The sequence below is a fragment of the Nyctereutes procyonoides genome, unplaced genomic scaffold, assembly GCF_905146905.1.
Source record: "Nyctereutes procyonoides isolate TBG_1078 unplaced genomic scaffold, NYPRO_anot_genome, whole genome shotgun sequence".
Classification (NCBI taxonomy): Eukaryota; Metazoa; Chordata; class Mammalia; order Carnivora; family Canidae; genus Nyctereutes; species Nyctereutes procyonoides.
The window spans coordinates 12,279,300-12,300,466 of NW_026575132.1; the positions used below are offsets into that span (position 1 = coordinate 12,279,300).

Here is a 21,167-nt window from a genome sequence, read left to right on the forward strand (position 1 = left end):
TGTGTCTCTGCCTCTCTCTCTCTCACTGTGTGCCTGTCATAAATAAAATAAAAAAAATTTAAAAAAAAAAAAAAAGGAAAGACTTTAAAAAGTCTAATTCATAAAGTGAAATGTTGGTTCCAAGGAATGTGACTGTATATAGACAATGAATTTTATTAAAAACAACTAAAAAAGTAAAAAAATAATATTGGGTTGGTGATATTACAGAAGAAAAGCCACTAACGTATATTCTCTAAGTGATAGTTAAGTTACAGCACTACCATAAATTTCCAGAAGACTACAGATGTGGTGGGGCTTTAGCAAGTTTGAATAAAGAACAATAGCAAGAAGCAATTTTCAAATCCTTATAGTAGGTAATCTTTAGGGTTTGTTAGAGAATGCTTACTCTTTTTTTTTTTTTAAAAGAATGCTTACTGTAATGAAAGCAAAAAGAGCAAGGAAACAATTGAAAAGTGTTATATTCTCAGATGACCAAGTAAGCTAGATAGACTCTTTACACTGATATTAACATAAGCTATGTTTTTAAACTTTGTGTTAATCTGCTACTTTTTCTTGGCATAACATCTTACGGTGATTTTTTTTTTTTTTTTTTTGCTTGAAAAGGAATAACAATAATGATCCTGAATTCTTTTTTATCCTGAATCTATAGAACTGATAATTATTTGGTAACTTTATTCTTTTCTATCAAAAAAATCTTCCTTGCTGAGTTTGATTAGTCAGGTTCACTTTTAAATATTCCTTGCTGTTCCTGTTTAGGAAACATTTCACTTTTAAAATGAATTGCTTAAATCATTTCCCTCACTGCAATGTAAAATATAAGCAACTAAACTTGAATGGGTGTCAGATGTCTATAACCTCTAAAGGTGGTATCTTTTTTTTTTTTTAAGATGTATTTATTTATTTTAGAGCTGGGGGGAAGGGGGAGAAGGAGAGAGAAACTTAAGCAGACTCTGCACTGAGCATGGAGTCCGATGTGGGGCCCTGACAACCCTGAGGTTACGACTTGAGCTGAAACCAAGAGTCAGATGCTTAATTGATTGCACCACCCAGGTGCCCCAGGTAGTATTCTTTAGTGGTTTTAAAAGTAGTATTTAGAATGTTTCTTTAGTTTTATTTTCTCATGATATTTATAAATCTGTGGAAATAAGATGTAAAATTCCAAGTTATTTTTCAAAACTCTTTGAGGTAGACATTTTAAAACCTTGGGAGGCTGGGTGGCCTAATTGGTTTAGGTTCTGTCTTCAGCTCAGGGCATGATCTCAGGCTCCTGGGATCAAGCCCTACATTGGGCTCCCTGCTCAGTGGGGAGTCTGCTTCTCCCTCTCCCTCTGCCCCTGCACATGCTTTCTCTCGCTCCAATAAATAAATAAAATCTTTTAGGAAAAATAAAACAAGAAACCTCAAAGATTATGCTTCAAAGGATTTCATAAATAACCTGGAAGGTCATGCTTGGGAAGTCTATATATTTCATCAGCACAGACTCATCCTCTAAGTTTGGTTTGCTTACTGAGCTTTTTACTCTATACATATCTACTTGTTGCTGTCTGTAGAACATAAGATCTCTTTATAAACTCCAGTCATTTGGTGAGGTCATCTCTTCACATTAATGTCATTAGTGTATATTATGAATATAAAACTCTTGAATCTAAGTTTGGAGATCTTTCGGTTGTTATAGGGAAAGAGTCTTATATGAAGAATCATCTTAGCTAAGTGTAGTGAAAACAAGTGTCTGGTTACTTCTGTTCTTCCCTATTCACAAGATGCCTAGGACTAGAACTGAATATTGCAAATAATTCTCATAAAAATCCTGCTTAAATCTCCTAGCATAGTTGATTTTCAACTCAGGAAAATAAATCTAGTGTAAAGTAGGATGTTCTGGTTCACAGGAGTTCTGGTCAGATACACTCTTAATATGGTCTAGAAAGAAAATACTGTGGTATTTGAATTAACGGAACTATCACATAAAAATTTTTCCCTGGAGAAGAAAAGTAGCATTTGGGGTGACCTTTGTAAACTCAATTTGGAACTGAATTTTTAATAAAGTAAATCTGTTTTAGAAAGATTTGGAATTGTTTTTTACCTGGGCTGCTCTTGGTGGACTTCCTAAAACCAGTATGGTTTCAGATTTTCACTTTCAGAACTAGAAAAGAAATAGAATATACTCATCTTAAAAAACAATAATACACTTGACTTACCTACAGAAAGACTGTTCTGAATTAAGCACCTAATCATTTGGTTTAACTGAGCACCAGAAGGTTATTATTATTATTTTTAATTTGGATGAGAAACAGTGACTGAGGTGGGAAATTGCCCACTTTTCTTTTATAGGGGAGGTTGGGCCTGGTGCTGACAGAGGAGGAACATTTTCCTTATTTGATATGAACATATACCCCATACACCCAATCTCTACTTTTCTAGAATGCCAGTTGCTGTCTGCTGCTTTTTTCTTTTATTATTTGTCTCTGCTCCTTCTGTGTTCATTACATCGCCATCTTTCTCCAAGTTGGAAATACGGGGTATTGGGAATGTATCAACAGTTGTCCCTCCCATGCCTTTGCGAGGGGAAACACACTGCTGAAGGGTTACTACCAAGAAATAGGACTTAGGGAAAAACCTAATCAAAAGATAGCTTTTTTTAAAAAAAGGTACCCATTTCTAGGGTTATTCTGCTCTGTCTCTTACATCTAGATATTCTTCAGTATTAACTAATAGCTTAACTCTTGTCTATACATTTATATATGTTCCTCAGTTACCAAGTGGTACTTTTTCACACTGTTACTAAGTTCTGTTCTTTGTGTTTTTGCTATCTTGATATTTTTGTGCCAGGTCCTGGGTTAGGCATTCTGCATGCAGTAGATTTTTGGTTTTTGTTATTACTAACTTGGTGTTTAACAGCAAAAAATAGTGAATCAGATATTTGACGCAAGTGACTGTAAATTCCAGTCTCTTTGTACTGAGCACTCTTTCACCTAAGGTACTTCCCTATTTCATATCTACCCACTTAACCTTTCCAGGTTATTTTCCCTCAGGGCTATTTTGTGCTAGCCATATAGAAACATTTCCAGTCCTGTGAACTGGTCATGTTGTTTTATACCTCCAAGCCTTTGCCCCTGACTTGGTTCTCAGCTGGTCTTTCTCCATTCTTGTCTGCTTGAACTCTTTTTCTTCTGGTGCCTGTTCAGAGAACATTTCTGTGTGGCTTTCCTTACTACTGGCCCATCCCTGTGCCCCCACCACCTTCACCATTGCCGACTCTCCCACCACAGCCACCTCCAGGGAATTGCTACAGACATTGCTGAGTTAAGGTTATTATTTTGTTTTGTATTCCTAATTAGAATGTGATATCTTTGAGGGCAGTGACTCTCATTCATCTTTCCAATTGTATTAGTCTTAATTGTAACTTGGAATTAAGAAAAGGTGTTCTCTTTTTATAAGAAGATGCATACTATACTTTATACCCATTCTGAGGGAAACTATAACTGTAGAATTAATCTTGGGCAGTTTTTCAGCCTGTACCTGGTTTATTTATTTACATATGTTAAACACTTGCTGAAGACTGACTAGTGCTAGGCACTGTGCCAGGTGTTTGTGATGGAGAAAAAGACACTTTGGGGAGGAGAGGATGACTTGAATGAGTCCATTGTTTTTTGTATGAATTGAGATTATGAAAAATTGTAATGACATGGACCTAACTCTCAGAATGGTTTTGATAACTGGTCTCTCCTAGCAAAGTGCTTGCCACTTACTAGAAAGTCAGTAAATATTTGTTTAATTAATGAATGAAGAACCAATTAATTTGCCTGTTAATGAAGTAATGAAAAGTATAAATTTAGGATGTGGGATGCAATGTTTTTTTTTTTTCTGGTATTGATGAACATTTAAACTTATAAGCTTTAAAATCCTGAAAACCAAATTATTCATGATAATCTGAAGAAATTCTGTGAAAAGACATGTTAGTGATATGATCAGTTTGCCATTTCATGGTAGAATAGATCTGTATATAATAAATGCTTCCTATTGCAATTTTTAGAATTTTCTTTAAACTCCCCCTAATACTTTATTTTTTGTGTTAATGTGTTATCTCTCAAAAGAGGATCTTTAAGATAGCTTATAAAATATTTGTACATAGTGGTTTCCCTCCTTATATGTTCGTTTTATTGTATTAGCCTTTCCTTTTAATGTAACTTGCCCTTACCCCTTATCCTCCACACCTTTTTTGTTTTTGCAGTATCTCTTGCTCCTCCTCCTCCCTCCATCCTACAGGTAACTCCTCAGTTACCTTTAATGGGATTTGTGGCCAGAGTCCAAGAAAATAGTAAGTTTATGTCTTCTTTATGCTGTAGATCAGATTATAGGCATAAAATGTCATTTATATATGATTGGCTGATTTGTCAGTCATTTGCTGATACTTCACATACTTGAATATTATGAGCAAGTCACTGTGTGAGCAGCTAGTGTGAATAATAAAATAATTAAGGTGAAATTCTCTGATTTCAGATAACTTAAAATCTGGTAGTGAAGATAAGACAAAAATAAAGCACATATAAGAAATGAACGACCACATCTAACCAAGGAGATGCTGTCTAGTCACAAGATATCCCATCTTTTTCTCTGAGTTCTTCAAACAAGTAGTAGCCTAGTTTCCTATCACTGGAGTTGTAGAGTTTTGTGGCTGGCTTGAGAATCTTCCTCCAGTCTTGTGATTCCAGGTGTAAAAATGGCCGTGCTGTGGTAGGTCTCAAGGGACCAAATTGCCACCAAGTCTCCCAAGAGGCCTTGTAGATTGGCAGTGAATTTACATTGGCCTGTGGTCTGGGATCGAGACATGCAGGATCAGATAACTAATTTTCTTGACACATTCAGCTTCTCCTAGGTAAGCATTAAAGGAAACTCAGGAGACTGATGTCTACTAAACAGGAAACCTGTATCAATATTCAGTGAGGAATTGCTATCACAGAGACCAGTGAACATAGTGTGTAAGATAGAGGAGTTCTCTTTATGTGAGCGGTCTATACGAGGAGCCCACATCACAATCAAGGTTGCATCATGGGCATGGAATCTGAATTAGGGGAATTACATTAATGAAAGTTTTAATGCTATCAGTATGAAGAAGCCGAATGTACACATCTCGTAACAGGGATGGCCTCACCAGACAGATAGAAGTATTTGCACTCTGCTGTTTAGGACTCCTGCTTCTTTGGATATGGGTATTGCCAATACTAGAATGTGAGCTTTCACAAGAGTAGGAATTTTTGATTATTCTGTTGGCTGGCTCTTTCCCCAGCACTTAGAGAAGCATCTGACACAAAGCAGACACTTTAGTCCCTGTTTTTTTGTGCTTCTGTAGCTAACCGAATGCCTCCTTTTTATGGACACATTTCTTTGTTGTATTTTAACTGGTTATAATCCAGTCTTACTTGCCTGAGGGCTCAGTGTCTTTCCCAAGTGCCTTTGCATCTCTGTTAGCTTCTGATAACACTCTAACTTATGTTTATTGGAAGGTAAACAATGAGCACCTCCAATGTTTAGCAGTGTGATTGCCTTTTGGAATAGTCTTTTCTTTATTTCCATAGTCCTATACATTTCTCACCTACAAAATGTATAAAAATAAGAAAACTTTGAGGTGAGCTGTCGCTGATTTTACAAACATAGCAGGACTTTCACATTCAAATGAATGTTCTCTTCAAAACATTCACCTTGGAAAGATACATACTTATCTTTTGGAATTATCTTCATAGTTTTCAGGTATATTATTTTGAAGATACTCTGTGGTAGCTATTACATAGTCCGTAATAAGATCGATGTTTGGAAACAGTCTGGAATTATTTGGAACCAGGTATACTGGGCTAACTAGTGCAGCTATGATTCTATTCTTCTTAAAATCCTTCTATGGCTCCCCTTTGGATAGAATTCGAACTGTTGGAAGGTCCTTCCTGCTTAGTCCTCTTCAGCTTACGCATCCCTCTTTCTACTTAACTTTGGCCAGTTCTTTGAAGGGTTCCTACTCTCTTATCTTTGTATTTTTTTTTCTCCTTTACATCTGACATGAAATATCCATTCTCACTCCATCCTAGCCTCTGGCCATTAACTCTTACTTACCCTTCAGGTTCAGGAAGCCTATCCTGACCCACGTAAGAGTTTTGGTCTATTGCCGTGTTTTCATGACGTAAGGCATTTGCTGCACGTAATTATAAGTGAAAAATTGGTTGTCCAGGTCTCTGTGACTTTTGCTTACTACTATGTCCCGTTGCTGAGCATAGTAGCTAATCAGAGTAGGCTCTCAGTTGACATCTGTTGAATAAGTAATAATGAAACAGAACTTTAAAGTTACTGATCTCATCCCATAATAGTGTATCTTTTGAGATAACGGGCATTGAAGTTCAAATTCCTGCTCTTCCTACTTAATCTTGGTAAGCCGTTTCTACATCCATAAAAATGAGGATTAAAAACACACTTCCTATGGTAAAGATTAAATGAAATAAGGTATCAGAAAATGCTAGCTGAATAACTGGCACATTTTAAGTAAAAAAAAAAAAAATGGTAGCTTATGTCCATCTCATTAAAGTAACTGAGGCATTATAAGAAATGGTAAAAATGAGCAATGGCAGACTCTTGAATAGTTTTGTAGTGTAATTTCTCAAGGTGATTGTTTTGAAAGACAGTGTTCCTTTGGATCTTTGTTTTTGTGTGATTGTTTAAAGTCAAATAGGTTGATTCTTAGCCCAACCATATATAACTTGTCATAAAATCTATACTAAATCACATATCTATAGTTTTTGCTCATTTAAGAAACCCATTAGGACTAAAAGAATAACTTTTAATAAGTTTTGAAGTGCATTAAAGCAGATAGGTTGGGAAATAGAGTGGCAGCAGGTGGGAGAATACTGGAATAGGCCAGGACATGATACTCACCAGACATCAGCAGTCTTCTCAGATCCATTTGATTCAATCAGTAGGCTTAGATGAAAGAAAATAAACAAGATTGTTCAGAGGATTTCACAGGAACAATACTGGTACCTCATAAATAAGAATTCATAAATAAAATTGGGCAGCTGATAAATGCAGCTTTACAGTTTATTTTGTTGAGCTGTGCTCAGTTATGTACCAAACATTTTGAAAGCTTTGAGTTCCCTGGATTTGGAGATTAATCTTTTAGATGTTACTATATGCTGATACTTAAGCTGTGGAAGCAGATATCTACAAGGAGAAATTTTCAAATCACTCTTGGAATTCAGCTTGAAGAAATTCTGGATCATAAATTAGTCTGAACTAGTCTGAATTACTGAAATTCTCTCTATATATATTAAAAATAGCAAACACAAACATCTTCATAGATGAAGTTACCCAAAGCCTTGTTATTTCCATTCTACTAGTTGGGTAAAATGCTATTTAAAAAATTCATTTGACTATTCATGAGTACATTCTAATTTATTATAAATTAAATGTTTATAAATCTCCAAATTATTAAGATTTCTGATAATCATTCCTCATTGGATCTAATATAAAACCAAACTGTATTATACTTACCTCTTTCTTTGAAGAAGAGGATTATGTATTAGCATAAACAGGTTCCAGGAGGCTCATTTAATAACTGTTTTGGCTACATTTTATTCAACACCCATCAGCCCCGACCAAAAGGGAAGAGAAGTCATGCTTGGAGATTTGAAATATTATAGTTGGTGGGGAGCTTTCTCTTGCCCACTCATTTTTTATTTAAAATTGTTATTTTCAAATCTAGATTTATATTCCATGTATATAGAAGCTTGGATAGGAAATACTGAACTTTGCATCTCATGTAGTTTTGTTATCAGCTTGATACATTCTTAGTTTCAGATACACCACCACCACCACCACCTGTGGAAGAACCAGTCTTTGATGAATCCCCCCCTCCACCTCCTCCCCCAGAAGATTATGAAGAGGAGGAAGCAGCTGTGGTTGAGTATAGTGATCCTTATGCTGAAGAGGACCCACCGTGGGCTCCAAGGTCTTACTTGGAAAAGGGTAAGTTTCAGAGGGATATCTATGATGGGAAGACACCTCTACGTACAGTTGGAATTTACTGGTACTGAAGAGAATCTTATTTTTTTACTGATAGGTAAAGTTTTGCTTACCTATCAGTGCCTATGCAATGTCTTCTTGATTTAGTTTACAAGGTTCATGATTTTTGAAAGTCACACTAGTAAAATTCTATGACTATCTGATTTTATACTGATGGCTATTTATTGTTCCTACTGAACATGCTTTTTTAATGAGTGGTTTCTGTAAGAGAAGATTTTAAAAATAGACTTTTTTTTTTTCTGGAATGCCTCAGGAAGAGGATGATTTTTTCCAAATTCTTATTTTTGTGGTATCTTCTATTAGATATTTTAGTTTAAATATCTTCATATGAAACTTTCTTCAAAACAATAATGGTTTCTCAATTTCTTTGCAAAGTAGCATTGGGCATTTTTTTTTTTTAAGTGAAAAGTTTCTCTGAATGAAACTTGTCTGACATGACACTTTTGGGACACAGGCTCATTAGACTCACCTGGAGAGCTTACCTTAACAAATACTGGACTTCCATTTTTGGCTAAGATAAAGCAACAGTAATCAGATATACCCTCCCTCCTAAAACAGGAAAGAGTCCAGAAAAAAATACAAAAAATAGTGATTTTCAGATTTTGGACAACAGGCAGTGTGGCAGACTAAGACCCCAGGGAGAAGAAAGTCAAACAAGGTAAACCTTTGATTGTCCTAGCTTGCTAAACTAGGGGAAATTCTTGGGCCACAGTGCAAGGAGGTGGATCCCAAACAGAGCCTGAAGATCTCACTGTATAAACCAGGTAGAGATGAGAGTCTTGGGAGGCCATAGAGAAGTAGTAGTTCCACAAAGACAGAGAACAGAGCTCTGGAGATCTGCAGAAGGGTCCCTTTAAGTCTTTGATTGAAACTGATCTGTGCATGTGTGTGAAGAAACTACCTAAGATTGGAGAAAAACAACCAGAAGTATGCAAAAAGAAAAAAAAAATATATATATATACTGGAAATAACAAGCCTGGGAATAATTAACACACAAGGCAATAATACACAAGGATAGAGAAGAGGCCTCAAAACTGTGTCCCCTTAGTGATGGGGCCAAATTAGCCCTGGACTAACGGTTGCTCTGGGCTGCCCTAACAATGCTTAAATGCAAACCATGAAAGCATCCAACTGATTTCAAGTAACTTCATTGGTTTCCAGAACAAAATCCAACATTGTTCAAAAAGTCCAGTGCACCAAAAAGTGAGACAGTGTCCAGCATCCAATCAAAATTTTCAAGGCATGTAAAAAAAAAAAAAAGGACAGCAAATATAACTAAGTCAGTCAATAGAAACAGAGCTAGAGACGACTGAGATGGTGGAATTAGCAGACCAAGGGTGTTATATAACTATTATAAATGCCCCATGTGTCCAAGAGGGTAAAAGAAAGCATAAACACAAGAGAGAATACCTTTAAAAAAAGAGAGAAATCCACATAGAATTTTTAGAGATGAAAAATAACAGCATCTGAAGTGATACTTCAGAAGAAAAGATCAGCAACTTTGATGATATGATAATAGAAACTATCCAAAATGAGAAATGGAGAAAAAATAGAAACCAAAGACAGAGCAGTAGATATGTGGGACAATATCAAATAGTCTTCATTTGCAGAAGATAACGATCTTTTTTTTTTTTTAAAAAAGATTTTATTCATTTGAGAGAGAGAGGGTGGTATGTGCACCAGCAGTGGGGAGGAGCAGAGGGAGAAGCAGACTCCCCACTGAGCAGGGAGCCCCACGAGGGACTCCATCCAAGGACCCTGGGATCATGGCCTGAGCTGAAGGCAGATGCTTAACCAACTGAGCCACCCAGGCACCTAAGATATGATCTCATATGTAGAAAATCCTAAAAGGAATCCACCAAAACCTGGTAGAACTAAAAAGTGGGCTTAGCAAGATTGTAGGCCACAAAGTCAATGTGCAATCTTAATTGGATCTTTATTTACAAGCAACAAATACTTGGAGATTGACATTTATAAAACCATACCTTTGGTAATTACATCAAAAATATGAGATACTTAAGGATAAATTTATAAAGTATATGTAAGACCAATATGATGAAAACTGTAAAATATTAATAGAAATTAATAAAGGCCTTAAATCAAGACATATATTATGCTCTTGGATCATTATTTAATAATTGGTTTTCCCCAAATTGATCTGTAAATTGAGTGCAACTCCAGAAAAATTCCAGGAGCCATTCTTACAGAAATTGACGTGGGGATTCTAATAATCGGGTGGAAATACAAAAGAAACTAGTAGGATAAAAAAAAAAATTTTTTTTAAAGACTAGTGTTGGAGGATTTTTTATTTATTTTTTAGTGGAGGATTTAAACTAAAGGGTACAGTATTTGGGACATGTGGTGCTGATAAAAGTACAGAAATATAAGTCAACAGGATATGGAATTTAGAAAAAGACCCACACATATTGTTTAACAAAGGTGTCAGGGTAATTCAATGGGGAAAGGGTAGTGTTTTTCAACAAATATGCTATAACAATTGGATATCTACCATCTGGAGAGCTTACATTAACAAATAGTGGACTTCCATTTCTGGCCAAGATAGAACAACAGTCATCAGATTTATCCTACTTAAAACCATTAGGAATGAATCCAGAGAATTTATGTGTATGGTGAAGTAAAGGTAAAAAGTTAATGTTCATGTACTTTCTACCCTTGTTACCATAGACAAAAATTAGCTTGCAATGTATTTTAGACCTAATGTACAACGTAACCTACACAACTTCTGGAGAGAAATATTGGAGAAAATGTTTGTGTTCTGGGATAAGGAAAAAAAATTATACAGAGCACATAAAAACATGTGTGAAAGAAAAAAATTGATAGATTGAAGTTCATTAAACTTTTCTTCTTTAAAGATGCTGTAAAGAAATGAAGGCAAGCCTAGATTGGGAAGAAGTTTTGCAAAATAGTAAGGAGGCAAACAACTTGTAGAAAATACATTTGACTTCACTAATTAGATGCATGAATTCCAGATGAGATGTTTAATATTATTAGTTATTAGGGAAATGCAAATTAAAGCCACAGTGAACCCAACTAAATACCACCACACACCTTCTAGAATGGCTACAGTTAGAAACCCTGACAATAGCAAGTGCTGGATAGAGTATGGTGAAACTGGAACTCTTATGGTTTGCTGGTAATAGTGCAGCATGCTTCAGCTACTTGACAAACAGCTGTCAGTTTCTTATGAAATTAGACATATAGTTGCCAAGCTGATCTGGCAATCCTTTCTTACATATTCTATGTTCACAAGAAGTCTTAAACATTCATAGCTACTTTATTTATAGTAGCTAAAATCTGGAAACAACCCACATATCTTTCCAACTAGTGAATGTATAAACTAGTTGTGGAATTAACTACCATTCAGTGGAATACTGTTAAGCAAAGAAAAGGAACAACCTTACTGATACAAGCAACAGTATGGATGGATTTCAAGCATTGTACTAAAAAGAAATCTAGACACTAAAAACTCATACTTCATGATTCCATTTAAATAAAATCTAGAAGATCAGTGGTTTTTAGGAACCAGTACAGGTTGGAAAGGAAACTTCAATGAACATGAGCAAAACTCATTGAACTCTACATGTAAGTGGTTGTATTTTGTATCTGAATTACACCTTAGTAAAGCTGTTTTTAAGGGGAAAAAAAAAGGAAGTCCAAGGTACTACACTAGGATATGGCTTTGGTCATTGACATGTTCTCAAACTTCTACATGATTTTAACAGTATCCTAGATAAAGTGATGACATTTTTCAGCTCTGAAAAAGCAGCTCAATTATTCCTTCAGAGAAAAACACAATCAAAGAAAGGTTTTACTTTCTAAAATTGTACTCTTCAGTGAACATGTAAAAATCTGGAGAAGTTTGTGAGAGGGAAGTGAGTTGTTTTCAGTCCAATTAACTCTTTAAAGTTTAAAAGAGTATGCCTGAATTGTTCCCTAAGATGTTCTTCAAAGTTTGATTTATCTGTTAAGTTCAGATCTTTTAAAACATGAAAATCAAAGCTCATTCTTTCTGACAAAACAAAAAGACCCAACCATGCTTTGCTTGTGGTTGCTTTTTTGTTTGAGTGTGCATCAGTGTTAAAGCTGCTGCCTAATGACTCATTTTGTTAGCTTAGACTGTAGTAGGGCCTAGCTCTCAACCCTGCCTGCATTTTAGAGTCATCTAGGCATCATTTAATATATCTGCACCTCCAGACCTATGAAACCAGAATCCATGGGCATGCAACCCAGGCATCAGGAATTTTTAAAGTTCTACCATTAATCCCAGAGTTTAAGAACCACTGCCATCGGAGGTGTGGTTTATCTTAACCCTTGATTATTGCCCATATTAGCCAAATGGAGATAATGTATATATGTAAGTATCTTGATTTAACTTGGGTAAGAACAGCTATTTTCATGTATTTATTATGTCCTAGGCAAAATGCAAGGACATACGTAAGGCAGTTGGTGTCCCCATTTTGCAAACTAGGAAATTGAGGTTCAGAAATAATTTATATAACAGAAAATGTTAGTACAAAAAAAGTAGTATATCAGTAGTTATTAATGATAAAAGAAGGTAACATCTATATAGATAGTGTTTATTTATCATAACCAAGGCCCTGGACTGTATCTTGTATGTTCATTGTTTTTTTTAATATAACAATGTTATATTGTTTTGAGGTGTTAGGCCTATTGTGATTCCCATTATTTAATTGAGTAAAAAGCTTAGGAAAGTAAGTATGCTCTGAAAACTTACAAGTGGTAGAGCTGGGATCTGGTCTAGATAGTAAAACCCTACAGCCTACATTCTCCCCGCCCCCCACCCCCCTCCTAGAGCCCACATTCTTACCCACAGTCCTAAGCTTGATCTGGGATGGAATCTTAGCTGAACTCTTTATTAAATTATCTTCCTGGCAAACTTTAACTTATTTGTCAGTGCCCATTTTATATCCCTTCCTTCCATCAGGCCATCTGTTCTTGTGTTCTTGCAGCTTGGTGACGTAACTTCTTGGTAGAAATATAAACAGTGTACTGTAACTTAGCAGATGATATCTCTGTCCTCACAAGACTATGACAGTCCCTGGTCCTGTTCACCTTTGTATCTCTAAAAATCAGCATGGATGCTCTATTAATGATTGTCAAAAAGTGAATAGATAATCCTATCTGGGGATTCTAGGAAGCTTCTCAGAGGACACATTTGTGGTGTGTCTTGAATAATGAGTAGGAGTTTCTCAGGCAAAGAAGAAAGACAAGAAGGGCCGTTCAAGCAGAGGGGATCCTCTAAGTGAAAGGGCACGGCCTTTGTGGATATAGTGAGTAGTGTCACATGCCACATGGTGGTTGTAAGGAGAAGGGTGGGGCATGAGTGTAGGAAGTTCCAGAAGTAAGTTGTAATTAGTGGTGGGAAGCCTTGAATACAGTAGTTGGAAAATTAAAAAAAAAAAAAAGCCTTGAATACTACTGAGGTGTTTGCATTTTTTTTCCTTTTTTTTTTTTTAATCTAATGGTAGAGGGGAATTGTGGAAGATTTTTAAGTAGGTTAATAGTAAGTTCCCATGACTTATATTTTAGCTTTTTTTTTTTTTTTTTAAAGATAACCTGGTAATAGTGTAGAGTAGGCAGTAAGAAAAATAGGAATTGGGAAGACCAGGTTGGATAGCTCCCTCAGCAAGAGATGAGAGCCTCAGCTGAGGTAGTGGTGTTGAAAATCTTGTTCACATTCTTCATGTGGCACTGTCACTCAATTTTTAAAACTCCTTTAGCATTATCTGCCCAAAATCAAATAATGTTCAGTCTTGAAAAATTATGTTTGATCATGTGTCCATTGGTAACTCCAGTATAATACTTGTTAAATTTTGTTAAAAGCAAAAGAGGGGGGGATGCCTGAGTGGCTCAGCAGTTGAGCATCTGCCTTTATCTCAGGGCATGATCCTGGGGTCCTAGGATCGAGTCCCGCATTAGGCTCCCTGCATGGAGCCTGCTTCTCCCTCTGCCTATGTCTCTGCCTCTCTATGTGTCTCTCATGAATAACTTGCAGACAGGTTGGGTCTGATCATGGAGTAATTCTTTAATACCACACTAAGTATTTTGAATTATCCCTTTGGCACCCAGAGCTGTTTTGTACTTTAAGGTAGTCCACAATTAAGGATAAATAGGAAATGAGAATTTTTATGACTGATGTCTCATCTCCAGCAGACTAGTTTTAGGAAGCAGTGTGTGTGTGTATGTGTGTCTTTAATTCCAGTATAGTTAACATATAATGTTGTGTTAGCTTTAGATGTAAGGAAGCAGTATTTTCAAAGTTGAGAATCTAGAAAGTGTCTCTATGTAATTATCTGTCACTCATATTGCTTATAAAATCTTTGGGTACTAAGTGCTATGTGTATTCTTAAAGACTGCTGCCCTGACTAGGGCAGTGACTGGTGATGAAGGAGAATAGGGTTTGGATTTGAGAGATGTAGGAGGTAGAATTTGTAGAACTCGGAGGATATTCTCCTTCTGATTATTTGCAGTGGGTTTGCATTTCCAGATGCATCAAGAATGTTATCTACTCAAGAAAAGCTAAAAATAAGGTTGACTAGAAGTACGAAGTACGTTACATATCTTATATTCTCTTATATTTAAACTTCTGTGTCATCTAATTGTATTTGTATTTAGATGTTTGGTTATATTTTGAGAAGTAGACACTATAAACTCTTCCTAGTTTCCTCTGAAGTACTTTCTGGTATCCTTAATAGATTACTATAATGGCAAATAGAGATTAAGAAAGCCTTTTAATTTTTCAGCCCTGGTGGCTCAGAGGTTTAGCGCCGCCTTCAGCCCAGGGCCTGATCCTGGAGTCCCTGGATCGAGTCCCACGTCAGGCTCCCTGCATGGAGCCTGCTTCTCCCTCTGCTTGTGTCTCTGCCTCTCTCTCTCTCTCTTTCATTAATAAATAAAATCTTTTTTTTTAAAAAAGCCCTTTAATTTTTACTAAAGCATGCCAGAAACCATTAACTAGGGCAAGTTGCACTACATTGTTAAGTCCTTGTTGTAATTTTGTTTTCTTATTTATGTGAGGATTAAGTTTCCATAAGAAACTAACAGTGTTAGTGTATACTTATCAGATTGATGGCTAGATGGAGATTTTATTGAGTGAAGATCTGAGTGGTATAATAAAGGTACAGAGGATCCTTTTATTTAATCTTCCTGTGGAGTTGAGCAAGTTATAAGGTATCCCAATTTAACTAAACTGTAGAGGTCTAATAATTAGCAACCAGAGATTATCTCAGGTATTGTTGAAAGGCCCCAATTACCAAGTTATTTAAACAGTGAAAATAACAGGAGAGCTTACAGGTGTCTTTGTTTTCTTAAAATTTTTGGCTTGTCATTGTGGATATATTAAATTGGCACAACGCAGCATGCATTTTCAAAGAATATATATATCAAATCCCCATCATTGACACATAAAAAACTTGTGGGAGTTCCACCACTTATTCTACTTCATGAATAGGCACAGGCTTTAGAAAATTTGAGTGGATGTAAATCTACTATTCCCTTGTTTTCTCTCATTTGCCTTTTATGGTGCACCTCACTCCACTAGTATAATTCTCATGTTTAAAGATACATATTTTTATACAACACGGTGCTTCAACACAAGCTCAACTGAAGTAGCAGCCATCTTTCCCAGTTCTGGGATTGTGCATCTTTCTTCAGTAAGGTATTTTCCTGTAGGTGCTTGAAGGGTAAGTCTGACTAAATGTGTGTGTGTGTGTGTGTGTGTGTGTGTGTGTTTTTTTTTTTTTTTTTTTTTTGCCATTTATACTGTTTTGAACCTAACCTCTCCAAGATGGGATTCTATTGTATATAATGAGTATTAGAAAAAAATTTTTTCTTTAGTCTGTGTTTAGAAACTCACTGAAGTGCTGCATAAGTTGGGAAAGGACGGACATTCATTTATTTGTTTCTGTCTTTCTGGGGGATGTTATTCTTTTCACATCCTGGTTTTGTTTTTGTTTTGTTTTTTCCCCCCTCCAGTTGTGGCAATTTACGATTATACAAAAGACAAAGAAGATGAGCTGTCCTTTCAGGAAGGAGCCATTATTTATGTCATCAAGAAGAATGATGATGGTTGGTATGAGGGAGTTATGAATGGAGTGACTGGGCTCTTTCCTGGCAATTATGTTGAGTCTATCATGCATTATTCTGAGTAAAGCTCAGCAGCGCTGTGTCCCCTCACAGGAATAGTCAGGTCTTCCCAGATTATCAAAAGGCCCTGGGGATTCCCCTCCAATGAAATGCAGGAAGGATACAAATGACACAAACTATTTGTTTTTTTGGTTTATTCCCCAGTATTAAAAAAGCAAGCTGAATCTGAACAAATGGATCTTTCTGCCGTTATTTGTACTATGCTGAGCTGTCTGGATTAAAATAGACCATTTCTAAATATGTCAGAGGTAAAACAGCATATAACCCTGTAAAACAAATCAGGTTAAGACTGATTCAGAAAATCTGGGATCTTTCTCAGGAATACTGTACACCCTTGGGATTTCTCCTCCTGCAGAATCTGTGGCATTGGATGTTCTCAGTGCCTGTGCTAAAGGGTCAGCCTTGCGGCCTAGTGCCGTACCCTAGCCCCACACTTTCTTCTACTTGTATGAGGAGGAGTGAACTAGTATTTAAATATCCTACTTAACCGTTTTGATAACCATTTCGATGGCTTATTTCTTCCTCTTAACACTGTAAATTCTGCATTCTCTCAGCACTTGAGTGCACCAAGTGAGTTAATGCTGCAGACTTGCATTGACTTCATGTTTTTCAGTTTGTAGATTGAGGATGATGAAATGAGTCCCCAAATATTCTGAGGATGGTTAACAATTGCTGGTTTGATTTTACTGTGCTGCTGCTGCATGAGACTGCACTGCCAGGGATGGCTTGTGGACCCAGACGTGTGGCGTGTGGTAGCTTGGTTCACACACTGAAGTAGGCATTGAGGCAAGGTGTGAGCTTTCTGAGGTTCTGAAGAGACTGAACTGGAGGAAATGTTCTGCTTAGTGGGCTTCCTAGACCGTTGCCTTAGGCACGGTTTCCAGGAATCTAGGAGGTCAGACCAGCTATTTTTTTTACTTCTTTCACTATTTAGGAAAACATTCTTTTTTGAAAAATAGCAGTTCTTTTCAGGTCTCTTGACAGTCACTGGGAATCAAAGGCTTGCTCCTGTGCTCTCTGAATGTTGTTAATGGCCAGTGTTAGCTGCTACTGAGTTTGCTCACTTAGTTCTAGGAAAGGTAAATACTCTCCCAGTTTTGTGATTGGCTTTTGAAGTTGCTGCTCTTGGCAAGAATTTGAACCTTTTATCTCAGACGAAGACTAGTGGGATAAGAAGTATGAGGCCAAATACTTACCCAGTTACATAGATAAAAATTAAGATAACTTTGAGCAAAACAATGATAAATATTTTTTTGTCTGTACAAGTTACAGCTTCACATTCAGTGGAGTTTGTAAGGTCGACGGCTTTAGTCATCACTTCTTTAATTAGTTTAAGACCTGAAAAGGTCCAGGAGGGCTTTGCTGCTCAGCAGCTGGATACTATGGGGAGGACCCAGCTCCATGGGTTTGTCCCAGTCCCAGGGGCTTGGCCAGAAGAGCCATTGGCAGCTAATTACCCAGTTCTGGGTGAAAGGGGGAGAGTCAATCACTGCACTTATTTCAAATCTGAAGGCCTTGAAAAGGATAGTGTAGATAGAGGAATTTGATTGAAAACTGAACAAGTGCACTGGTGTATGAGGGAATTCAGATGGTGTAAGCAAAAGTTAATATTACACTTGTGAATCTGTTATCTGCGCACAAAACTTCATCACCATTTAACTGAGACCCAGCTATAGAGTTCCCTTATCAAGACTTTGTTGCAAAATTGCAGAGGTTTCCCCACAAACAAGTTAGCAGTTTTGCTTTTAGATTTCTTCAACACTTTGAATTTAGCTTTCATTAACTTGCCTCCACTTCATGCTTTTGTCAGGTCATCTTGACATTCTTTATGCCCTGTTTTCCTTTAAAGTGATGGCCCTGAATGTCCTCTGAGCTTCAGGTTCCTTATGTACCAGGACCACCTGCCTGGAGAGGTCAAAGTCATCTTAGCGTTGGCATAGAACTAGGAAAACTGTTTTGAAATCTAGATGTGTTCCAGTTTTTACTTAAATAGCTTTGTCCTGAGAAAGCTTAGTGGATTTTTTAGGCAAGAGGGTATTTTGAAATCCAGTATAGTTCTCACAGCTCACACCTACAGAAGCAGGGAAGATAATTGTGCAAAAAAGTTCGTGGTGGTCAGCTTGCCTGTTGGACGCCTGCTGGATCGTGGCATGCAGCAGACACTGACGCAGCCCTTCACAGGGAAGGCCTGCGGTGGAGGGGGATCCACGGGGCAGTGGACTTTTTCTGTATTATTTAGTACTAACGTATACAATTGTTTTTAAAACACCTGTTGGTTTTCTGCATATTTTAAATTTCTGTACAGTTTTGAATTCTATATATTGTCTTGGAAGGATGCTATGTAATGATGACTGGCCAGGCCTACAGTAATTGGAGACTTTTAATGTATGTAATATTTCATAGATTGCATGCTATTAATAGTCTGTGAAGGTAGTATTTCTTGATTTATTGTAAGTTCCCCCCATTTATCTTTTTATGAACTACAGGATGGTTGGTAGTAGGAATTCGAAATGAATGCAGAAATCTTACAGGATACATAATATTGTGGCAAAGATGATCCAAGTCTAAAATCTGCTGACTAGTAAGCAACCGTTTTAACGGGATAGAGGGACTCTAATGGGAGAGGGATTTTTTTTTCCTTCTGAAGTGCTTCTTTTTTTCCTTAAAAAAGTGACTTAAGAGGCCCCCTCCCCCCTGCCGCTTTGGTACTACTGTTTTAAAGGCCATAGGGAAATGAATGAAAATACACTTCCTTGTTGACCTTATGGCCAAGGCAATAAATCAAAAACCAATATAGTGTGAAGATCTAGACCTGAGAGATTCAGCCTGTTGTATTTGGAATAAATATGAATCTTTTAAGATGTCTTGTTCAGTATTTTCCATTGTTTGGCTACTTTCTATCTCCCTCAGGGGCACCTGCTGTTCCCATCTTAGGGTTGGCAAGGGCCTGCCTGCTACTTTTGCTGTGTTCCTAAACATCACTAGGTGAGACATTCTCATCCCTCCCCTTCTTCTGTTTATTACCCAGCTAGAGGTTCATGCATCTCTACAATGATGTCTGTGATGGAGCTGTGCTCCCCAAGTCTTATGTTGATTACAGAGGAATACTTAGGATTTTTCTGCCTGAGAGGCATCAAAATGATAGTAGTTTGCTTTTATCCTTTTGTCTTCATTTTCTTTAGCAGGTACCTTTCTGCATTAAGAACTGTTCATTTTTTTTTTTTTATTACCTTTTCTCCTGGTGGAGAGAGCATGACATGTCCTGAAGGCCACTAAGGGTTTGATGGAGGAATTGGCAGGTGACTGCCAAGTCTTCGAAAAGAATGGGGATCTGAATCACTTCCCATCTGTTCACTTCTGAACTTCTTTGGCCAGGAACTCCTGACTGGTGTTAAGGTGATGATTTCCCTCACATGATATACTTAGAATCATAGAATTTTAGAGCTAGCTGAGATTTTAAAAATTTTAGTTCATTTTCATTTTAACTGATAAGGTTAGATGTTTCATTTCAGGTAACAGCTGGTTAACAACGGTAGAGTTCCTGACTCACACCTGTGCTTTCTACAGCTGTCTTAACTGAATGTGCTGTATGTTTCTTTAAAAATTACGAGTGCTACTTGATGTCTTCAGGAAGATACTTGAAAAGATATGCTGTTCCAATAAATACCATCAGTGTTCAAACTGTTTAAAGGAGTGTACTCAGCGCAACCTTAATTAGTGAAAATAATCTTCGTGTTAACCCCTCTACTACTACACTCAGTACTATGTAGCAAAAATAGGTAACCTGATTTCAGCATTGGCAGGAGCACAGCAAACAGCCTTATCTGAGAGAGCCTTATTTATAAAACAGTTCTTAAACGGAGGCGTTGTGCTTATAACCTTACGTTTACTTCATGCTGATCTTTGGTCCTGTTTCTTACTGAGAATGTCATAATTCTTAAAAAAATTGACAAATGACACGATAGGGCCTAGCTGTGTATAAGTGATCCTTGCAAAATGTTTTTTTTTTTTTTTTTTGTAAAACACGAAAACAAAACGTATTTTCACATTATGGTGAAAATGTCTTTTGCAACTTCAGAACTCTATGGAAAAGCAATTTTTCATATTTTGTGTCCATGCATCTTCTTTCTTAAAATGGTTTACAAAAAAGAATGTTAAACAATTTGTGATCTGGCCAGTTGTATTTTTAAGCTCCTGCAGGGAGGGTTGGTGTTCGGAGTTGAGTAGAAATCATGCAGGAAAACTTGAGGGAGCAGTCTATTGCCAGTAATGTTTCTCGTGTGTGCCATTAAGCCACCTCCAGATGAATGGGGGAATATTCACTTTTTAATTTCAAAATTGTGATTTGAAATTGTTGCTGTGTACTAAGAACTTGACCTAAATAAAATTCTACAAAGTATGTCCAAATGTCTTGTGAATGTTTTCAAAGAGGTTACTAAGGTGGTAAGTCGAAGTGTACTGGAGAAAATCCTTCCCTGTTGCTGTAACTTAACTTGAGGGTTTTCTGATCACTTGCCTTTAAATACAATTCCTTTAATACAAAAAGGAAAGTGTTGGGGTTTTTTTTTTTTGCTGTAGTTTGGCAAATGATGATAGTGATTTGTGACTACATTATAAATACACATCTAGGGACGTCCAGGTGGTGGAGCGTCAGCCTTTGGCCCAGGGTGTGATCCTGGGGTCCCAGATCGGGTCCCAGATCAAGTCCCACGTTGGGCTCCCTGCATGGAGCCTGCTTCTCCCTCTCTCATGAATAAATAAATCTTAAAAAACCCACATTTACACATACGTTGACATGGCAGCAGACCAACCCATAATTGTGATACCAAAGCTTCAAAGCAAAAAGCATCTTTTTTGGATATGGTCGTACTTTGTTTAAAGAAAAAAAAAAATCTTAGCCAAAGCTTAAATTTGTTCTGACC

General features: G+C 36.9%; 1 protein-coding gene across 6 annotated transcripts in view; it reads left to right on the top strand.

The window, feature by feature from the left end:
• The window catches only part of ABI2 (abl interactor 2), a 125,643-nt gene extending 104,999 nt beyond the window's left edge, over nt 1-20,644 (top strand). For 3 of the 6 annotated variants that reach the window (XM_055345223.1, XM_055345226.1, XM_055345225.1), the window contains 3 exons: nt 4,229-4,315; nt 7,828-8,001; nt 16,075-20,644. In XM_055345223.1, the coding sequence (XP_055201198.1) occupies nt 4,229-4,315; nt 7,828-8,001; nt 16,075-16,250 (437 nt within the window). In that variant the 3' untranslated portion in view covers nt 16,251-20,644. The remainder of the gene's footprint in view (nt 1-4,228; nt 4,316-7,827; nt 8,002-16,074) is intronic. The other 3 variants (XM_055345224.1, XM_055345228.1, XM_055345227.1) reach the window with 1 other exon arrangement.
• The last annotated feature ends 523 nt before the right edge of the window (nt 20,645-21,167 follow it).